Source organism: Malurus melanocephalus, unplaced genomic scaffold (genome assembly GCF_030028575.1).
Source record: "Malurus melanocephalus ecotype Western Australia unplaced genomic scaffold, MMel_1.1 scaffold_204, whole genome shotgun sequence".
Lineage (NCBI taxonomy): Eukaryota > Metazoa > Chordata > Aves > Passeriformes > Maluridae > Malurus > Malurus melanocephalus.
Window position 1 is genome coordinate 336718 of NW_026623436.1, and position 21368 is coordinate 358085.

Below are 21368 nucleotides of genomic sequence, written 5' to 3' on the forward strand. Positions count from 1 at the left end.
AATGTATGGATTTTTTTTTTTTTATTACATTGGAAGATTTGTGTTAATAAAACTGAGATCAGATTCTGCCCCAGAATTTTGCAGTTGTTTTTTCAATAATGAAATTGCATGTATGGTTCACTAAGTAGTTCAACACCTTAGATTTAAAAGTGCACTTACCTTTCTGTACTGCCAATGTATTCACTGGCAGGTGAGGAGTAATTGATGGTACTTTAATGTGCTCAGGAATCAAGACCTGGCAAAGTACTGTTTAAGCACTGCAATTCCACTGCCAGGTACATAACATTTCCAAGTACATTTTCAGGCTCCACAAGTTAACCACAGCCCAAGATGTGAAGTATTTGGTGATTTATTTATTTATGCTTCAGCAACAGTAAAGATGAATGCAGATTGCATTACAGTCTACAGGTAATTGTGGCTGATAAAATATTTTAAACATTAGTGCATCTGTACAGTCTTTATGTTGACTTCTGGATACCAGAGAAGTCTGTAAGGTTGTCTACAGAGCAAGAATCTTTAAAATTGCTTTTTGATGATTTTTGAAGTAAGGTTATAAAAATCTGAAAAGAATTTCACTGTTTTGCTGTTTTAGTATTATTGTTCCTTTGCTTAAAACAAATACAAATATTAATACCAAAATAAGTTTTCTTAATTTTGTTTAAAAGCTAATTTGTTTCATGTTGTATCTTGCAAAATAAAAGGTAGATTTATAGATTCTTCATTCCTTAGAATAACAGCTCTGTGTATCAACAGCAGTTTTGTAGTACTGAAGTGGATAATAGAGTGCAGCCCAGAATACATTAGTGTGGCACATATATGTGAGATATAGAGAATGTCTGAAATTAAAGGGTGCTGTTTTTGAAGACGTGTATTAGAAAAGGCAACACATTTCTTCTATAGAATGAAATACTTGTCTGTCTTTTGTGCATTTGAAAACATTTCCCCAAAGAATTTCTAAACATGAGTGTCGAAAATTCAGAAGTTGATTTGTATTAACAGAAGTGCAAGCCTAACATTGTGAAACACTTAGGTGAGATTTTTTTTTCCCAGCATGAAAATGATGAAAGCAAGCATACATAGTAGACAACATATTACAGACATTGACAGCTGTAGAAACAGGTGCAGTTTTAGAAGAGATTATAAAGATGACTTTATAAATAATTTTAAAGATATGTTTCTTAATGATGATTTATTAATAWTTGAAGAGATTGTAAAACTGGTTTTTAAAACTGTTTTAAAGGTCTTTCTCTTATTTATTAATTTCTGAAGGGTATGAGGATTATGACCACACGTGCAGCTCTGCATAGCTGTCCACTCGGAGATGATGGTGACTCCTTAGAGAACACATGCCAACTCYTGGTTAACCATCAGTACAGGGCTCCTTCTATCCAGAAGATTTGATAACTGCTTCTCACCAGCTCTCCAGCTTTGTTCCATCATGTTGTCTCTACCAGCCTAAACCATTTCCTAAAATGGTCCTTTTGCTGTTCCTTGCAATCCTGCTGTTGAAGGAAGATGTTTGTGGGAACTTTGGGTTTTTGGTTTCAGCACAGGCAAATGAGAGAAGGGTGGTTGCACATATGCCTGGTGATATTATCATTGGAGCTCTATTCTCTGTCCATCATCAACCAACTGTCGACAAAGTTCATGAGAGGAAATGTGGAGAGGTAAGAGAGCAGTATGGTATTCAGAGAGTGGAGGCAATGCTTCATACCCTTGACAGAATTAATCTGGACCCCACACTGTTGCCAAATATAACGTTAGGATGTGAAATAAGGGACTCCTGCTGGCATTCTGCTGTGGCTCTGGAGCAGAGCATTGAGTTTATAAGGGACTCTCTTATTTCATCGGAAGAAGAGGAAGGGATGGTGAAATGTGTGGATGGATCATCATCGTCTTTCCGCTCCAAGAAACCCATTGTTGGTGTCATCGGGCCCGGCTCTAGCTCTGTTGCTATCCAGGTCCAGAACTTGTTGCAGCTCTTCAATATACCTCAGATTGCTTATTCTGCCACGAGCATGGACCTAAGCGACAAAACTCTGTTCAAGTATTTCATGAGAGTGGTGCCATCTGATGCACAGCAAGCAAAGGCGATGGTGGACATTGTCAAACGCTATAACTGGACCTATGTTTCTGCTGTACACACCGAAGGTAAGAGCTCATTTTTAACCATATAAAAATGCCTTTGAAATACTTTGATGTGGTCTAATCAATGGGTGATGATAGTTTGGTGCTGTTGGGTTTTTGCCAGTCAGCTGTCAACAGTACAGACTTTTACTTTGCTTAATAATAACTTTACATTCTCTGTGGGTCTAAAGTACCATCAAGTTKTCAATGGCTGAAAACAAATTTGGGTGGTGTGTGCTCTAAGGTCACTTCAAAATGCTGGCTCTGGAGTCTCCTAAATGGCCTTAATTTTATTTAGTTGACATTTATTTATTTTTCTTTATCTACTAATCAGTATATTTATGTAGAGTAATAATTTTGACTATTTTAGAATCAATGGGCAGTGAGAAAGGTCTGGTCTTCCTAGTGCAGATAAGAGCTAAATCATCATTTGAAATTGTTGCTGAGTCAGAATGTGTTGCTGCTTAATATCTGAGCCACAGAGGCACGGGTACTAGAGGACAAGAAATTCTGCTTAATAACTGAATGCAAGTTGTCCCAGCTCCTCGAGGTCAGAACACTTTCCATCCTTTTTATACTAGTCCATGGAGTATTACACCCACTTCTACTCTGCCTCTGGACATTTTGAGAGAGAGCAAGTCAAGTGTCCTTGAATTTTCCTCACACAATTATRGTCGATCAGGTGTCCAGAAAATCAGAAATGTGTGCTAGATTGTTATCGTCTTTTATTTGACATAGGGCTTAAGTCTCTTACCCAATGTTCAGAAAAGTATATGATTAAAGGGAAATGCTTTGGAAAATTTGCCTGATTTCATTATTCCTTGTACTGATAGAGTTGAGTGAGTTCCTCTGGCTAGAAGTGACTTGAATTTCATACTTCCCTAAGAACAAGTTTCATCAGCCTCCTTTTAATGACTCCACCATTTAAGGAGTTTTACAGATATAACTTCTGTGATGAGTTTTAGGACTTCACTGCATTTCCTCTTTTCAGACAACTGCTGAATGGCAGGCTCAGAATACGATCTGAGAATGAAAAATGTCATGAGATTGAGTAGCGGTGGCKACATTGCCGAACAGCRGCAGATGCTGCTGGCTTTATTACAACCAATAGAGAGCAGATTGTCCCTCCCACACTCTGAATATGCTTCTCTGGCAGGCTTTATACTATCCAAAGCCCCTTTTGGGGACATGCTGGTCCTATGGGATTATGTCAAGATCTCTTTCCTCCTATGCATGTGCAGAGAACWTATTCTGCAGTACTAAAAAAAAAAAGAACTTGCATGCAGATTGTTGCAATCGTGTTTCCCTCATGATACTGAGAGTTGGTAAATAGATGCAGTCTTTTTTGTAGGGGGATGCATGAATACATTAGCATCTTAATCTAAAACTTCAGTGTACATGACAGTGTATAAATCACTCTACATAGCGTCATGCACAACCTTCCTTCACAAATATGTATGAATAATATCACGGTCAAAAATAATGCCACTAATGAGAGTATAAGATTTTATATCCTGGCCACTTCTGATGACTCATTTAGTTTTTGCTATGAACAACTTTTACACCTCTCCTTGCTGAGATGGGACACTTTTATATTCAGCATAGGAATAGTTATGCTTGTATCAAGGTCTGATTCTTCACAGAGTGAAAATATGTACTTTTACCACGTTCTGTGGACACTCTCTGGAGCTGATGGTAGCACAGGGCACATTAATCTTATGGCTGAGGAACTTATATTGTGCAGTGGGCAGAAGGGAATAGGGACACAAGGGCTGGAATGGGACATACMTGCTATGGGCAAGACGAGAGAAGTAAATGAGATACGAGCTGAATGTGAAGAGAGAATGAAGAATTWTATGTGGAGTACAATATGTGCCTGCTTCTGCCATTATTGAGTGAATATGGTAGGTGGCACATTGTTAAAACCTGAGGCCTCATTTATAGCAGATTTACCGCAAYATAATTGTGGACTTCAGTGAAAGAACATTAAACTTGGGTGAACCTTATGATCCTATCACCTTATGATTGCATAGTCTGGTAATGATGATGAATAGGGTCTCCAGGTAAATAATGTCCAGCAAACATTTCATGACAATAGAATAGATGATATTTATGATGGAATAGAAAAAATACTAACTGATCAAAATACTGCTTTGAAATGTTAAAATGTCTGATGTCCTGGGCACTTTCCAAAGACTATAGCACATGTTATACCTTGTCTTTTTTTTTTTTTTTTTTTTAAACCACCATTAAAAAATCATACACAAGTGTTAAAGAAAAAAGTATTCAGTAAACAAGGAAAAGATTATTTAGTTATTTAGTCATTATTTTTTTATTTTATTATAGTATTTGCTAACTATTCTAAATATGCCTCTCAACTCAATGTTCTGTATTCACTGGTATTATTTTAAAACATAAAACAAATTGTTGAATCCTGCTCCTTGCAATTTTTATTGATGTAGGATCTTGACCACCCATTGAATGTAGTCCTTCTTGTCATGCTTCTGGTAGTTCTGGCCAGATACAATCATTATCTTTTACTAAYTTTCATTCATTAATTCATTCATTAACCAGATTCTTCGGATCTTTATGAGCATATTCTGATCAATATGACCTTTTGCTACTGTGAAGGATTTCCAAGGAGAGGGAGGATCCTCTCTGGAAGATGGGGAGTAAAAAAGAGGCATAAAAAGCCTGGTAGTTTCATTGCTTTTGTAGTCCCCTTAGCAGATAAATTCATAGGTTACTTTTTGGTCCATTGTAAGAGAATCCTGGCATACATCAATAGTTTCATAATAAAAAGCTTYTTGTTTGAATCTTTCCCGATGCATTTACTAATTATCTGTATCTGCAATGGGTTAATGTTTTGGGAGTGTGATCTGAAATTGTGATGTTAAATCTTTACTCAAGACTTCCAGATTCAAAATACACAAAAGAATTGGAGTGATTCTTATTTAGCATTACAATTTTAACTGGGTTATGACTCCAGGTGTACAAGTGGCCACTAAAAGTAAATTTTTTTGCAAAAAATGGGAAGGCAGGAAGGACTGCTGTTGGTGTGGCTCTTGCAATTTTAAGGAGGAACTTTCTGCAATCTCTTCAATAGAAAATGTGAGAAGYTAATGACATTTCTTGTAAAACAATGGTTGTCTTTACTTACTGTAGTRTATTTTGCATAGGCCAAACAGAAATCTCTGCAAGTCTTAGATAGTCTTGAGTTGTAACTCTGCCTGACTTGGCTGTGTCAGGAATTATTATCATCGTTACCTTACCCTATTCTCCAACTCTTCCTTGCATTGAATCTCTTGTAGGGCTCTATTCTGAACCAATCTGGCTTTAAAATAAAATCTTTTCACTCACTATGAAGGCTGTTTTTTGCAAAGCCATGTCAGTTCTGAGGTACAGTCCACACTGTGGCCTCATGGAGAGAGAAGTTAGCAGTGCATGGCAGGGAGCCAGGAGTGAGCAGGAATGAGGGAAACTGGGATGCGAAACTCCTTGTACTAARGACCTATCACTCAAAGCCTGAGGCAACTGCCTTCAAATTTATAGATTACTGCAACAGGCATGCAGGCTGTGCTGGAGTTCCTACTAACCCAATTCTTTCAGTTGATATTACGGATTTTTTTTCCACTTCTGTGATAGGAGTGGCGCTTAAACCAACTTTCCTTGAAATTAAACTAAGACTCACTTCTTAAACCGACTTCACAGACAGACAATGATCAATAATGCCAAGAACWCTGTACGTGCTTCTCTCTGAAGAAAGGTAGCACAGCAGAGAGGAGGCCTCTAGTTCAGTCTTGCAGTCTTGCAAGTATGTTTGAGATTCTTTATAGCTTGTGTAACTTGTCCACCTCTATGGAAATTAATTCACRCAGGAAGGTGTGGAGAGGAAGATTTTTGTGTGTATTTGCCTTTTGGGTGGTGGTGGTTGGCATGCAGGTGGGCCATGCAGCTCATGCACCGTGGTCATTTTTCTCAGCCTTTTCTTGCTTAACCACTTGATGACACCACAGCTAATCGGAAATGGTTGGAAAGATCAGGGACAGGCTGGCTACTGAAAGAGACAAAGACGTTCCTGTTTGCCTCATTTCCCATATGAAAGCATGTTCTAGTCTTTTTGAAAGATCAAAGAAAAATGYGTGCAATTTTCTCTTCTCCTGTCATTGAGGTTTGAAAGCCTCATCCTGAAAGCCAGTTTGAACTCAATACCCTCCTGTTAACCAGACTGACAYTTGGATCAGGCCTTCCTAGGCAGAAACAAGATCAATGCCTGAGATGCTGTGCTTAAAATTTGTCTGGAGTCAAATGAATTAATAACTGGAAAGGCAATTCTCATTGCCATTGGAAACCATTTATTTTGCAGCTCTGAATGGGGTGAAGAGGTGATGTACGCTGGAAAAATAGAGCTGTACAGGGATACAATTGAAACACAATAAGCCAAGTATATTGGGGGTGGCAAGGGATAAATTTATTCCAGTTATATAAAAGGTGCAAATTTTGTTTTGAACACTCCCTTAAGAAATAAGCCAGTTTGTTGACATTTTCTTCAGGCAGCTCTGCAGGTAAACATTGAATGAAATGCATCCTCAAAGTTCTCTCTATTTACACTTTCCTTCATTTAAATTTATCATAAGTGCTTATAAAGAGATGGTTYGCATTCATTTTCTCGGGATGTAATCCAGCAAGCATAACAAAAGTAGACCTTTTTTTTCCCAAGCACATAAATTTTATTTCCTTTCATATTTGTTAAAATGTRTCTGGTTACAAGAGTGGTTTTGCCCACATCCTTTGCTCCCAGTTTAAAAGCTAAATTAAAATTAGTCATAGTCTGTGAGAACTGGGATGAAGAAATGAATGAAAGAGTTGAARCAAGTTGATATTAAACCAGCTGACTGGAACAAACTGTACTTATATGAGGTCTTTCCTTCAGACTTCAGATTTTTTTCCTTTAGACACACCAATTGTATCATGGTCAGAAATAATATTTGTATTTCACAAAGTAATATGATAGAAAATTGGGTTCTTTTTATTTGAAGCAGAGGTGATATTTTTTCCATGCTTTATATGCAGAAAAAAAACCCATGTTGAAATAATATACTAAGAAGGTCTGCACTAGCTCATGAAAATATTTTCAGTTGCAGACAAAATATATTTCTAAAAATCCATTTTTCAAAATTGAAGAATTTCCTGTCTAAAGACTGGAGTGTTCTACTCCAGCAATATTTAAATTTTACCATTGGGTAATTGCTTTTAAGCTGTTCCAAACATAAATTTTGATATCAGAACGATCACAATTTGATATTCTCTTAATCACATTAATCTTGTAACAAAACTGAAAATKATCTCTCATCTGAAAGATACTGTGGGGGAAAAATACTGAATTCAAGTTCCAATCCTATCCTGTTGCTTGCTCATTTTTATTGAATGTTGACATTTGAAACAGAGGTAGCTTTTTTCTTCCCTAATTTCAAATATTTATCCTAGCATCCCAATTGTGAAAAGTGAGCAAATGGCATCTTTCAGCTGGGAATACTAAGACAGAAAGCTGAAGTAACACCGAGTTAATGTTTGTGTTGTTCTGCAGTGAAGTGACTACCCAGAAAACATTTTAACACTGCTGTTAGCCTGTTCAGGCCAGACACACCTGCTGTGAAGGATCCTGGCTGACAGAAAAATATAAAATGAGGGGTATACCCCGCATTCTTTGTGTAYAATTGGGTTGATGATTTTTAGGGCAAATACCATGTGGCAGCAAAAGGAATACAAGTAAGAAGGTATGCTACTCTAAAGCTTGAAAAGGAAAGTAATTTTTAAAGGAATGATGGAAGGTGGACTTAGCTAAGAGCGGGTCATTTGGATTGTCAAAATGTCATTTTGCTTCTTTTGTTTAGGGACTAAGTGTTGGRATGTCACTTCTTCTGCCACTTAGTCTCTATAGCAACTGAAAGAAAGTTTCAGCATCGTGAAACTTGCTTTCACTGAGATGAAACAATGGGAGTGCAGCAACCTCCAGCTTCACTTCCATTTTTCTGCTGCTTGAGGTCTGGAAATGTCACAGTTACTGTCCCCATGCCCAGGCTGCACCTCTTCAGTCAGGGGGGGATCTATAAAGTTAATGAGATTTGGAAATATTTCCAAAAACAAAMTTTCAGTGCACAGAGCTTACTGGATCAGAGCAATTTTATAAAAGATGATATAATATTATAATATGTGCTATCAGATACCTATGGGTAGTGGCAGTGATTCCTTTTCTGTATCCCTCATAGATGTTTTATCTTTGAGATCAAAAACCACATGCTATAAACCTGGTTGGAAAACAGGTATTCCATGCAATTAAAAAATCCCCAACATTTCCTGAAGTAAGTCTTATCCCAAGTCAGAATTCAAAGCTGAAATAGCAACATTTTTAAGTGAATGAAAGCTATGATAGAATTTAAAGTTAGTCAAAATAAACTGCTTGACATATGGTTATATTAAGTGTTGATAAAAGACAACTTGATAAATCAAATGGGTTCTTTGCTCTAAACTGTGTTAACTTCTAAGTGATARCACTTAGAAGTGTAAATACTGGTGTTCTTTAATTATTTTTATAAAAGGTGTTTAAATCAGGAAACTACTGGAAGTTTCTCTCACATCCCATTTTATTTAATGTGTTTTATACCACCAATTAAACATTTTTKGATACATTGAAATTAATCCAATAGTTAAGGTGAAGATGATGAACCCRGTCCCATTATTCATTATTTGTAAATATTTGTGGAATTTCAGAATCTGTGTTCCTTATTCTTCAAACCGTAAGTTTTTTCATGCATGCTACTGTGGGACAGGAAATTGAAATCAATAATTTGTGAAGTAATTTTTCACAGGTTTTAAGGTCCAAAGTGCAGTTAATACAACTTGATATATGAAAARAAAAAAAAAAAAACCAAACCAAAAAACTCCCCCAAAAAATCTCATATTCTTTTAAATAGGTCCTRTTATCAAGAATTCAGAGATCAGAGCTCTGTTGAGATGGCAGCCCGGAATATGGGGAAAGAGGCAGAAAAAAATCCAACGTCATTGGAAGGACTAGTGTTATAATCCACTTTCCAGAGTGTTAGTTTAAGATCACGGTATGAAAATATTTTAGAAGAAAATAGGATTTAATTTCCTACACAAACAAGGAAAAAGAGGATGTCCTGCACTTGTCAGTATCTTTATGCATCAATACCATGTTGTAGATGGCTTGATAGCACAGGAATTGAATCAATAATTCTTCAAAATTTTAAACTTTCTGCACAGTTAAGGAGCAGAATAGATACATACATTGGTGCATATGTGAAGAACATTTCCTGTGTTTATAAAAGCTAATTTGTAATTTCTTTGAAAGCTAAGAAAGGGCAAAGGGCTTGTTCTGGATCTTTTAAACTTTTCCACCTTCCCTAAGGCAATCCTGACTAGCCGATTGTTGAATCATGCAGGAGACAGYGATCTTGGAGGTGAGCCAAAAATTATAGACTTTGCTTTAATTTAGTTTGAAAGCCGCTGCAGAGAGCATAATATTGCATCCATCTTACTAAAATCTGATTGCAGGCTCATGATGTGGAGGCAGTCCATGCTGTAACACTCAGTGTTTATAACATTACATTATGTGTATATACATTAAAGGAGTGATTGGGAAAGTTATTAACAGAACAGTTGTCATCCACCTTGGCAACTGAATTCAAAGACAATCTTTTTCAAAAATCACTGCCTAGTTTTTAAAGGAACATAATGTAACACAATTCTAAATATTCTGACAGGAAAAGATGCAAGATTTCCTTTAACTAGGGCGTTTAATTTTTCTTTCTGGAAGTCTGGCAACATTTATGGCTGGCCAGATACRTGGTCCAGGTGATATATGTGAAAGCCTCCATATAAAATCAATTACACTGTCAAAGAGCAGACAAACAATGTGTGGRGAATGGCTTTTCTCGAAGAGCAATATGTACTAGAAGAATTGGAAAGGTAATATCTGGGGTGGATGGCAAGCCATCACACTGAATGAATCCCATGGCCAAAATCCAACATAACTCTTGAAAACAGTGGAAGTACGAGGAAAATTCCTCCACAGACTGTTTTATTTTTTTTTTTTTGTTTGTTTTTGGTTTTTTTTTTTTTTGGTTTTTTTTTTAATCTTTTCTTCCTGAGATAGATTTCTTCTGCCTTCTTGGTTGGTATTACAGGCAGTAGGAGGAAGAATAGAGGTACTGCCAAAACAGAGGAGCAAAATCATRGTGAGGGGACTGTCATCAGGATCTAGGAAATTACCTTAACTCAGTGAAGATAGTTGCAGCAGGCAAATAATTTGTTCAAGATTGCTACAAGATTTATATATGCATCAGGCAAGCATACTTAAACTATAGTTGATCATACATGGCAGAATCACAGAACRTGTTCACCTTTCTCTGATTTGAATTTAAAGAAATCTGTTCTCCATATCTTAATTCTGTTGTGTAAGACAAGTATCAGAATGGCAGCTAGTCATTAGTAGTTATTACTTTGGCTAAAACATATTGTTTATGAAGATACACGCATGTCTTCACTTAAGGACCTCACGTAAAGACAGAATTGATTTTGCTATCAGATAGTCTGTCCAGACTGTGAATTTCTCATTCTTTGGAAGAAATAACCAGCTGTGTTGCTCCAGCCTACAGCTCTTCATTATGGTAAGTTCTTCCCAGACAAAAGCTTCTCTCCCAAAGCATTGTTCTAATCTGTATTTTTGTTAAATAAAAGAGCTTTAGTTCTCCTGAAACTATATAGTGCTTTTCCAGATTCTGAGTTGTTCTTATAGACCTTGTATGAATCTTTCCAGTTTTTTCATTCTTTTTATAACATGTACCCTTTTGCTTAGGGAGATTGATACTCCATTTACTTTTTCAACTTGAAGTCAGGCAGGAATTTGTTTTCCATAGATTGGCATTCAAAGTGTTATTTCTTATCTTATTAGCAACCCAAAACAGTGGTGGCCTGTAAACACACACAGTTTATTTTTCCCTTTACAGTTATCTGCCTGCTTCTTGTCACAACTTTTGCCTATCTGGTTCACTGTCTCACCTTCCTCAAGGTTTGATGTTTTTTTTTTAAATTTCCAAACATTTTTTTTCTGGTTCCATTAATTCTTTGCTTCTACCCCTGGGTTAGGTTAGATTTTTTTTTTCCTCTCTTTCCCTCCCTGGGMAAAATAAGATTACCAAGCAACTTCAGATAGATAATTTTATAAATAAGATAGGATGCACTGAATTGGAGATTTCTAAAATTTTTCCTTTATGTGACCCTGACTATCAATCACTGTGGCTAAAATAAAGGCCATTAAAATTTCACACTATTTTAAAATTTCTTTCACCTGGAGAATCCAGACAGTCTAGGTGTATTCTAAATTCAGACTTTAAAACCCATATTCTCCTTTTAAAAYATATGATTCGAACTAGAAATATTTTTCAACAAATCTACATTCTTAAAGCCTAGACTATGATAGTTTTTCAGTTTGCAGATTTGACATTTAGTGAAAACCAGAACATTTTTTAAGATGCAAGCAAAGCACTGAAGGTGGAAGAAAAACTGAAAATCTTCCTGTGTTTTACCTTTAACAAGCCTCATAGCCAACTTCAGTCTCAATTACATTAGGATGGGTTCTTGAGCGCAGTATCTATTGCTCTTGAAGAATCCAACACCATCCATCTCCCATCCCCCTCCTCTCCATCAAGTTGCCTTGAATTTGGTTCTTGTGAGCAAGATGAGTGAGCAGCCAGGGAGGATGTGGACATACTCTTGAGGGTGTTCTGTAACTTTCAGAAAATATTGTAGGTATCTGTGATCTGAGAGAACTGCTGAACACACAGCAGAGATGCATYCTGACAGCAAGTTAGTGAAACTAAATTCAGGTATGAAAAAAGAACAAAAAATGGAAGTTTGCAAAGGGAAGAGATCTTATACTTTTGTTGATGGAGGAGTAGCAGTGAGGTTTAGCTCCTTTCCCCATTTCYATACTGGTTTTGTGTCTCAGAGGAGAATTTTCTGATAGGTTTCCAAAGAAATTCAGGGAGGAAAATTGGTAAAAATTTGTAGGTGCTGCTCATTTTTTTTTTTTTTATGAGTAGAGCAGAACTTCAGGTTGCATTTGATAGGTAAGTAGTTTTTTCTTTTTCTTCCATCTGTACCACACAAAAATACAGGACTCAATCCTTTTCTCATAAAAAGAAGCTTTCAAAAAGATTAKGATATGTGCCCAAAATAGAACTGTGAAAGAGTACCTATTATCTTTCCAATATAATCTTTTCATATGTCTTCAATCGTGGTTACATATAAAAATGGTTTCTTTGTTTTTTTCCTTCCAGCACTGTGGGAYGTGAAGTTACCTTGCTCATTTTCATGCATATGCAAAGACATAAAAAGACAAGCAATTTGTCTGACCTATTTCTTTTCCTAAAGGGAAAGYATGAGACAAACTCAAATTTAAGGGGTCTAAAAAATGTTAAAGTTGGATCAGATGCTCTCTTTCTCTGGCTTAAATRTCTGCCTTGAAAGCCCACCATACAGGATGATTCAATGCTCAGCTTCTTATTTTGGCATGCTTGTGCCTACTCAAGGAAGGAAAAGGAAGTGATATGTGGATGGTCTGTGTCTTACTGGGTATGGGGCTGAAGATTTTGTTTACTCAGCCAGAATTTCTGTGGAGGAATTTTTTATTTTTTTCTTAAATGTAAAGGTATTTTAGATACACCCAATGCATGTCATCACATTTAAGTAGTTCAGAATAAAGCATCTGAGCAGYAGGCATTTAGTGATCTCAGTCTTATGGGTTTTGTGTAGAAGACAGATTTATGCCATGACTGGGGCAGGCTAGGAGTGTAGTATCTTCTGGTAAGTTACCTTAGATTCAACCCAGCTGTTTAAGCTCTATAGTTATAAAAACATCCTGACACAGAGTTTTATTGAGAAGTGGAAGTGGCTTGACCTGWGGACTTACTGATTGCCTGTTTCCTYCAGCCTGTGACATGCAAATAGGYCAGGCACAGGAGACACTGTGCCAGCCATTCATGGTCAGTGATGCCCTTKGGCAGCCTAATGGTGAAGTCTCTTAATTGCATGTGGTGGCATGTTTGTCACACTGAGCCACGTTAGGAAAGGGAAGGTTATTGTATCCTCTGCTCTGTGCTSTGGACCTGCCTTTGCTGCTTGATGAAACTGAGTCTCTGTGGATGGAAGCATAGTGCTGTCCCTTCAAGAGTGGCAGTCAAATCAAATCACYCAAAACAGAGAATTCACCCTGAGAACACTGGGCATGGAGAGCAGGACAGTGGAGTGGATATTGCAGAAGGGAGAGTGGGATAATTTATGTGGCAGTGAGAGACCCAGGTGTGTGCTCTTCTAGACTAGCTGTGTGGCCCCAATGAAACTGTGGATATGATGCCAACACCTTTCGATGGAGAGGCTGGTTCAAACACTGCATTGGGCTGTGCCATCACAGTGCTGTGCTCAGATTGATCAGTCCTTTGGRAAGTATGGCCCAGGGCACAGCACTGTGGGGCTGAGCATCTCAACACAACAGCCTAGATCACAACGGCTTCGGGTGTGCCTGCAGTCCCTTCTGCAGCCTGGTGGGGACATGCCTTCAGCCATCTGGAACGGGCCTGCTTAATGATTTTATAATGGTTTGGCATTTTGTAGGCTGAGTTTTGGCACACAGGGGCGTCTTTGAAGCATTTGCTTCAAACACCCACATTTCAAGTGTGTGATGGAAGTGTTGTGAGGAGCAGCACTTTGGAGAGAAGGGCCACTCAGACACTACTTGTGATGTGGGGCAGAGAAAGTCACAGACATGTAGTTTGTGTGCATGCTTCTGTTACCAAACACACAGGGGATTGTGCCCTTAGAGAAGGTACTCTGAAATGTTATCCAGAAAAGGTATCTTGATTGACACAACTCCCCCTGGAAGGCAAAAAGACAGGGAGCACTAGAATCATGGGAAACTGAAAGATGTGATGTTGGTTCTTATTTCTCTTTTACACAAAAGCKTTTATCTGATTCTGTTTTTTTCTCCTCTTGAACAGTTGGTAGTGTGGGTGTTACATCCAACACCTCCGTGTGACAAATCTCAGCCTACAAAATACTGACACGTTACATTTCATTAACCATATGGGACCTAATTATGCTGCCAGCTAAAATACAGGTGCAAGTCCTAAAGGATCTGTTTGTTATGTGTGCATGGGCCCCACAGAACTTTACAGCATGTTTGYCTACACAAATCAGGGAGTTCATTTGACATTTGCAATATGGATGGCTTCATCGAGCTGTAGAGAGCCTAAGTTTTAATATCTAACTGAAATAAAAGGTAAGTTTTTACTCACAAAATTGAAGGGTKTGAAGGAGAAGGGGCAGCATCTCTGTGTACCAAAAAAAAAAAATTGTCAAAATCTTTCAGGAAATAGCATTTCAGCATTTTGCAGTGATGTCCATAAAGAAAACTGGCCACGGGTAGCCAGAGACCTTAAAACAGCAGAACACTGACATCCTGGGTCTGCAGACAACCTGGAACAAAGTGGCCCAGATTTGGCAGTGCTCCCCCTGCCCTGTCTGTCCTGCTGAGACGCTGGCTCAAAGACATGAGCACAACATAATGCCACTTGCAGCAATTTMATCTCAGATTATTTTATCAGAGGGGCTGTGAAAGGGCAGGAGTGAACTCTGTGCAGATCGGATATGAGCGCTAAGAGGGCTCTTGGAAAAAAGAAACAAAATATCAAAGGTCCAGGTGAAGGAGAAAAACAAGTCWGCAGGATTAAGAGAAACAAATTGCAGAAATACCAGTGGTGCTTAAGATGAATTGCTTCACTGATACAACTTCTAGATACGAGTACTTAATACACCCCAGGTCCTATTCAGAAAATGCCATCTACAAGCCCTGAAATGCTTGATAAATTTAATATAATTTCATTACTAGGAAACCAAAGGCCTGAAAGCTGGTATGCTGTACTGGAGGATGACCATGRCACCTATCTTGTTTCTCAGACCTCTGTTCTTCCTTGAACTAGGCTATTTTTCATGATTACTGAACAGGAGGTGCCACTCTGGATCCTTCAACTGCTGCATGTGTAAATTTGGTGGGKAGCACAAGGGCTGAAGTTGTTCTCCAGATAAGAAGTGAAAGTGCAGCTAGATTCTCTCAGCAAAAGCAAACTACGGAATACAGAAGTAACTCAAAATGGTGCTTTCACTTACAGGCAGTTGATTTGCCCTAAATATGTCAAGTAGAAATGGCTGAATTTTGCTTTATGAAATGACTCTTCAGATCAATCATGCTAATACCTTCTCATAAGCTGATGGCTTCTCTCTGGCAAGATAATGTTCATTTTGATATGATCATGTTAAAGTCACTACTAGCTTCACTGCATTAGCAAGAAATTAATAATTACTTCACAGTTTTGTAGAGGTGTTTGTAAAATAATCAAGTATAACTATGATATCTGAGACATTTTCATGTGTATTTGTTCTCTGCATTAGTGTGAAGAAAAGATTTTATAGCTTTTTCCTTCATTTTATTTTCTGTTAGAAAATAGAAAAATATTTATAGCCAAAGGAGAGTATTTTATTTATTTTTTTTTTAAATGAAAAATGTGGGGTTTTTTTTTTCAAAATAGCAAGAATGAATGTTTGTGCATTTTCATTTTCTGTTGATGGCATTTACTGTAGCCTTATCACCTAAAACCCACAATTCTGGACATCATAGGTGAGAGATAATATGCCCAATGGCTATTTTTGCTGTCCTCTAAAAATAGCAACCATGAATTTGCAGTGAAAGTGTTTTGTTAATCTGCATTGATATGTGAGAAGATGCTCTGACTTCAAAGATCAGCATTTTGCYATGCATGCAAAATCTGCTGAATAAATAATTAGACTGATTGCTTTGGGTTTAAATATAATTTAAAAAGTATTTGGGGCAATGTACCAAGTAATTACATATCACAGAGGCACAGGGAGTTGGTGAGATTGTGAAAATAATCTATTTATGGGCTTTGCTTGAAACGTGCTATGTATAAAATGTATTATTCTAAGATCCATAGTGATGTTTTTCACTCTACAATCTCTGTGACTGAGAAATGTACAAAAAGTTACCAAAGGATGCTCTCTGATGGGAAAGGTCTTGTAGAAAGAAAGGATATTTACTGACCTCTTTCTAATCACACATTTCTTTTAGTTCCAAACATTTAACAAATAATCAATAATGGTTTACCAATTACTTATGAACTGTGCATTATCTAGATACCTAAGGTTTCTTATAGAGAGTCAGTAGTAGCAAAACATCCAGTCCTGCAGCTGAAAAAGTACCAAGCAGAGTTACCAGACCTATCTGTGGACGAAAGAGCTGTCGAAAAAGCACCCCTTGGGTTCTCAGACTGGTGTTTGGGTGACACCAGTCAGCATTGCCTTTACCCCATACTGTGCTCATGTGCTGTCCTGTCCTGTATTTTGTCACCACACCTTTGGTGAATACGTGCATTGTCAGTTGGATCAACAGGGACATGAGGATTTCTCTCACAGACCAAGAACTGTTTTGGGTTTTTTTTTCCTTCCACTCTGTCTTTGCATTTTCTTCTGAATCTGTTGTCTACTTATCTGCACGGAACGCTTTTTCTCTCTCTTGTTATACATTTGAATACAATCTAGCATCCAGGTACCATCCCCTTAGCTGCTGCTCATACACATCATGATAAGTAGTTTGTGAAAAGAATTACCATTCCCAAATTGCAGTATTTGCAGTCATGACTTCCTTTACTGTTAAAACCTGAGTCCTTCCTTTTTTCATCAACATTTTTATTTCTGTGGTCCAGAGAGTGCAATGGAATTGGACTAAAAGTGATGGCAATTTCAATCCATCACGTACACGGCAGTGTTCTGGTTCAACAAGTGCTCTGAACCGTTTTGCTRTTTTTGCTCTGAACAAGTCAACTGTCTAAGGAGCAGCAAATCAAAAAAATCCTTTTCTGATAGACAATAGACTACGTTTGACAAATTTTTAATATTATCTGTTAGAACAAGAACAAGAACAGTTCCTGCTGATGAAGGAATTGCCTGCTTGCCTTAATTACATGTTTTGTCAAGGACTCTTACTGCGWGTGGCAATCAGTTTATTCATTTTCCTTGCTGCAATACTTTTCTCTGAGCAAAACCACTTGACTATTCAGTCTTGATTGAAGCAGAAACAGCCATGTTATTGTAAATTCTATAAAACCAGCACCTTGGAATAAACTTGTTGTTGGGGAATTGTGGTGGTTACTGAAATGCTGGGTCTGCATATCTGTGTAGTTGACGCAAAAAARTGGTAGTTATAACATGCTGGTGGCTCAAAACTGTATCTGAAAATTATAACCTTTTGGAACTTTGGACACTATTCCAGTTCTGTTGTCAAGACCTTATGATTCTYGTATTTCTGAGAGTAATTGTAGTCTTTTTGAAATAATTAACCTGAAATTATTTGGAACAGGAAATTGAATATCCCAGAGTGTGTGTACATCAGAAAATAAAAAAAGACTAATGGCTCTTCTTAGGCACTGCATTTTCCAGCTGTTAACTCATCCCCTGCTCCAGTTATAGACTATTRCAATGACTCCTATACAAAGCAAAGMTGCTACCATGAAGGTTGGAGCCAAGCAGTGCATGCAGACTAATYTATGTCATTTGTCCTTGTCCTGTCCATTCTCCCATTGGGCAGAAGCCCCTGTGTAAACATARAAAGGCAGCATCTTTCTTGTCAGCTTTACAGGACTAAATGCCAGGGAATTTTGGTTTTTCAGTTGCTGTACCTGAAGAATCCTAATTTGCTTGTTCTTGAAAAGCTGTTTAAATCTGATCWTACCAGACTTGCTTATTTTGAATACTTTGTGATTCATATTGTCTCCAACTGTGCCTGGAAATTATTTGGGACAGTTCAGGCAAAAATTATTCCATGAACTATTATAGCAATTTAATGTTCTAAAGAATCCTGTTTCACTGCTTGWGAATGTTCTCTGATGATGAATACATCAGTATAAATATTACCCTTTTTCCCTGATAAATACCTTTCTTAACCTGCAGGCATATATTAAACAAAGCAGTTATGAGTACAAGTGCAAACACAGGTTTTTATTCCACTTGTGTCTTTGCATATTCCTCTTTGTTTTTCAAGGATCTTAATTTCTTTTCAGCTTTCTAMTGCTTGTTCAGATATTTAATAGCTGAAAATGTATTATTATTAAATGTGTTTTGTTTTATTGGAGTTAATAATGAGACRCTAAAAAATGCTGTGAGCTTACTCAGCTTTAATTAAATGAATATATTTTGTATAGACATTATCTTTTATTGGAGGAGGGCTAATTTCAGAGGAAAAGGTGTTTGAGAAMTTAAGAAAGAGAATGAATTATATAAATTAGTCTACTCAGAATCAAACAATCGAATTAAAAGAATAGGCACTAACAAAAATGGTGATCATGAATTTATGGTTCTGACTCTCTTACCCAAAGTTTTCATGCCAGTTAATGATATTTATTGGAATAAGATCTATTGATATTGGAATTTCCCACTGGGAATGGAGGGAAGAGCTATAAAATCCTTAAGGAATTTTAGTTAGACAATTTATCATGGATATCTAAAATAATCAGGCAGTAAAAATTACAAAGTCAAGATGAATTCTGTCTCAAAAAGTAAACAAAAGCAGATCACTGAAGTCTACTCTTTCTGTCTGAAAGATTATGAAGAAGAACAAGAACAGATTGAGTCAATATTAAAAGTAATTCAGTCTTGATTCTAGGCCAAAACAAACATTTTTTGGCATACAAGTGGTAGAAAGAATGAATCCCTTTCATTTTTTTCAAGCTGCTAACTAAATTGTCCCAAAGACCCTGTTCACACAATGGAGAGTCACTTCTGAGAGTGATTCAACTGTCTTTTATTTAGCTCTTCATTAGTGATTTTGGATTACTGCCTTCCTAACTCAGGTACTTTAGATAAATGTTTAAAATTACGTGTGCTGAAWAACAGACTTAGAAAGATGAAGATTGTAGAACATGAAGGAAAAGGCAAACTGATTGATGGGAAGGAAAATATGGAAGTGGAAATGACCACAAGTGAAGTGGAAGAACAACTCTTCAGTAAGATTGAAGACAGTGTCAGATAATTTTGGTACAAACAGATTTGTTATTCAAAAAAACCCATAAAATTGGCAAAAAAKTCATTTCTAGAGGGAATTTTAGGCAATCTCTTGGGTGTTTTTTAAAGGAAGTATTGTTTTAAGGTTGGCAGTGTAATACTGAAWATGCTTTAATGCTGGTTTGTGTGAATGAGATTATTTCATTTTCCACAGATCATCTCTCTGTATTTCATTTGTTTTCAAACAAACTTTGAAGAGAAGGATATGGAAGTAAATGTATGATTTGTGTCACCCATTTTCAAAGGATCATTGATTTTGTTTTATTTGTTTTCTCCATAAAGGGAGAAAATGTAGTTTAGGTGTTCTCTGTTAAGTCTTTTTAAGTACTGGTATAGTGATACAGAGGAAATCAAACTGAGGGTTTGGGTTTCAKGGTAGCTGGAAACTACTCTGAAGCCTAGGTTGGCAGGAAAGTTGGTGAAATGGAAAAAAGATRGCATGAAATTGCATAAGATTTTTGTCAGAAGTCTTCAGTGATCAGCTCTGGAGCTAGTTTCACATAATGCTTTGGAACTGATGTAAATATGATTAGCTTACTCYGTGGGATTTCCTATTGACTGAAAAAATATTAACCAGCAGAAAGGGAAAAGAAAAGAGCAATTGTACAGGAAGAATTGAATGGGTTTGGTGACTAGGTTAAAGGAAATTGTACCTGACATTTAAAATCTTCTCTGTCTTTAGGAATCTAACCTAAATAGTCCAACCAGGACTGTGGTCATCATAAGGTCTCTCTGTGTAGCAGTAAGAAATTCTGAAACCTTCCAGGGGAGGTTCAGATTTTTAAGTGGCTTCCAGAAGAATTCTGAGGTGTGTAATTTTCTCTATTGACTAAGTGTGAAGCCTAGTGTGATGAAGTTCCTCTCTTGCCTGCCACAAATACTCCTTTCTCCTTACTGATCAATATTCATTTCTGTTGTTCTCCAAGACCTCAATGCTTAGGAAGAGACAGTGCAGGAGAAGAGAGAAGCCAGCATTATAAAGATATGAAAAAGGCAAATGGAATCTTGGAGTGGTGTTTTCAGAAAAATAGAACATTGTTTATCCTGATGTACAGGATTCTGTAAATTAATCATCTGATTGTTGAAGCCTGGGAAGTCATTAATATCTGGGGAACAGAGAATCAAAGTATGGATAGGTATGGAGAAGAATTGTTAGTGCAATTTGAGGAGCCTGTGATGAAACAGAAGCGGAAAGATTTTTTGTTATTTAGTGCCTGAAAATGAAGCTTTAATAATACCATTAATGGTTTTAAATAGAGCACAATGCATGGAAACCATATCTGAAAGAAAAGTTATAAATAAATCCTGGCAAAGTATTAGAAGGATTTCCAGCTCTCAGGTGAATGTGGCCTAGAACAGCCTCACAAGGGAGGCTGCAGCTGGTTTTAAGTTACTGTGCATGCCTGATCTTCTGCAATATACTTATGTCTATTTTGAAAGAAACAGCTGCATTGAGGTGCATCTGAAAGCATACAGTCAGAATATTTGAAAGCAACTCCTAGAAGAAAGTGCATATAAAAAGATTGACACATTTATTCTTGATGAAGACAGTAACAGAATGAATTTTCATATTACCTTATTTTTACTTGCCGGAGAAAAGCACTGGCATTAATGATGGTTGAAATGGACTGAGTTACATGGCTGTAAGTGGGAGARAAGCAGAAATTTATAAACTGGATAAAACTCCTGATAAATGAAAGTAAAGTTGTAAGGCTGATTTTAAAATCTGTACCATCATTCAAATAAACAAATAGCTATGCCATGTTCAAGTTAGATAAGGAAGCCAGAAAAATGGCCTACTGTTCAATAAAGAGGTAATTCCTCTAAAACAGAGAAAATTTCTGTGTCTTGGTCTTCATTCTCCTATTCCCTTCTCTTTCTAGACTCCAGTGTGAAATAACAAAAGAAAGCAGGATTGAATGGAATGTAGTTTTGTACACARGAGTAACCTAAAAATTAAAAATGAATCACTTAATAGATTTTCAGCTGCCTAGCATGCTAATTACAATTTGGAGGGAAAAAACAATTGATCA

The 21368-nt window shown here is 37.0% G+C and overlaps 1 protein-coding gene across 1 annotated transcript in view; it reads left to right on the top strand.

The window, feature by feature from the left end:
• The first annotated feature begins 1580 nt into the window (after window positions 1–1580).
• Window positions 1581–21368, top strand: part of GRM5 (glutamate metabotropic receptor 5) — a 196479-nt gene continuing 176691 nt past the window's right edge. Inside the window, exon 1 of the mRNA XM_057373642.1 lies at window positions 1581–2151. Coding sequence (XP_057229625.1) covers window positions 1581–2151 — 571 coding nt within the window. The remainder of the gene's footprint in view (window positions 2152–21368) is intronic.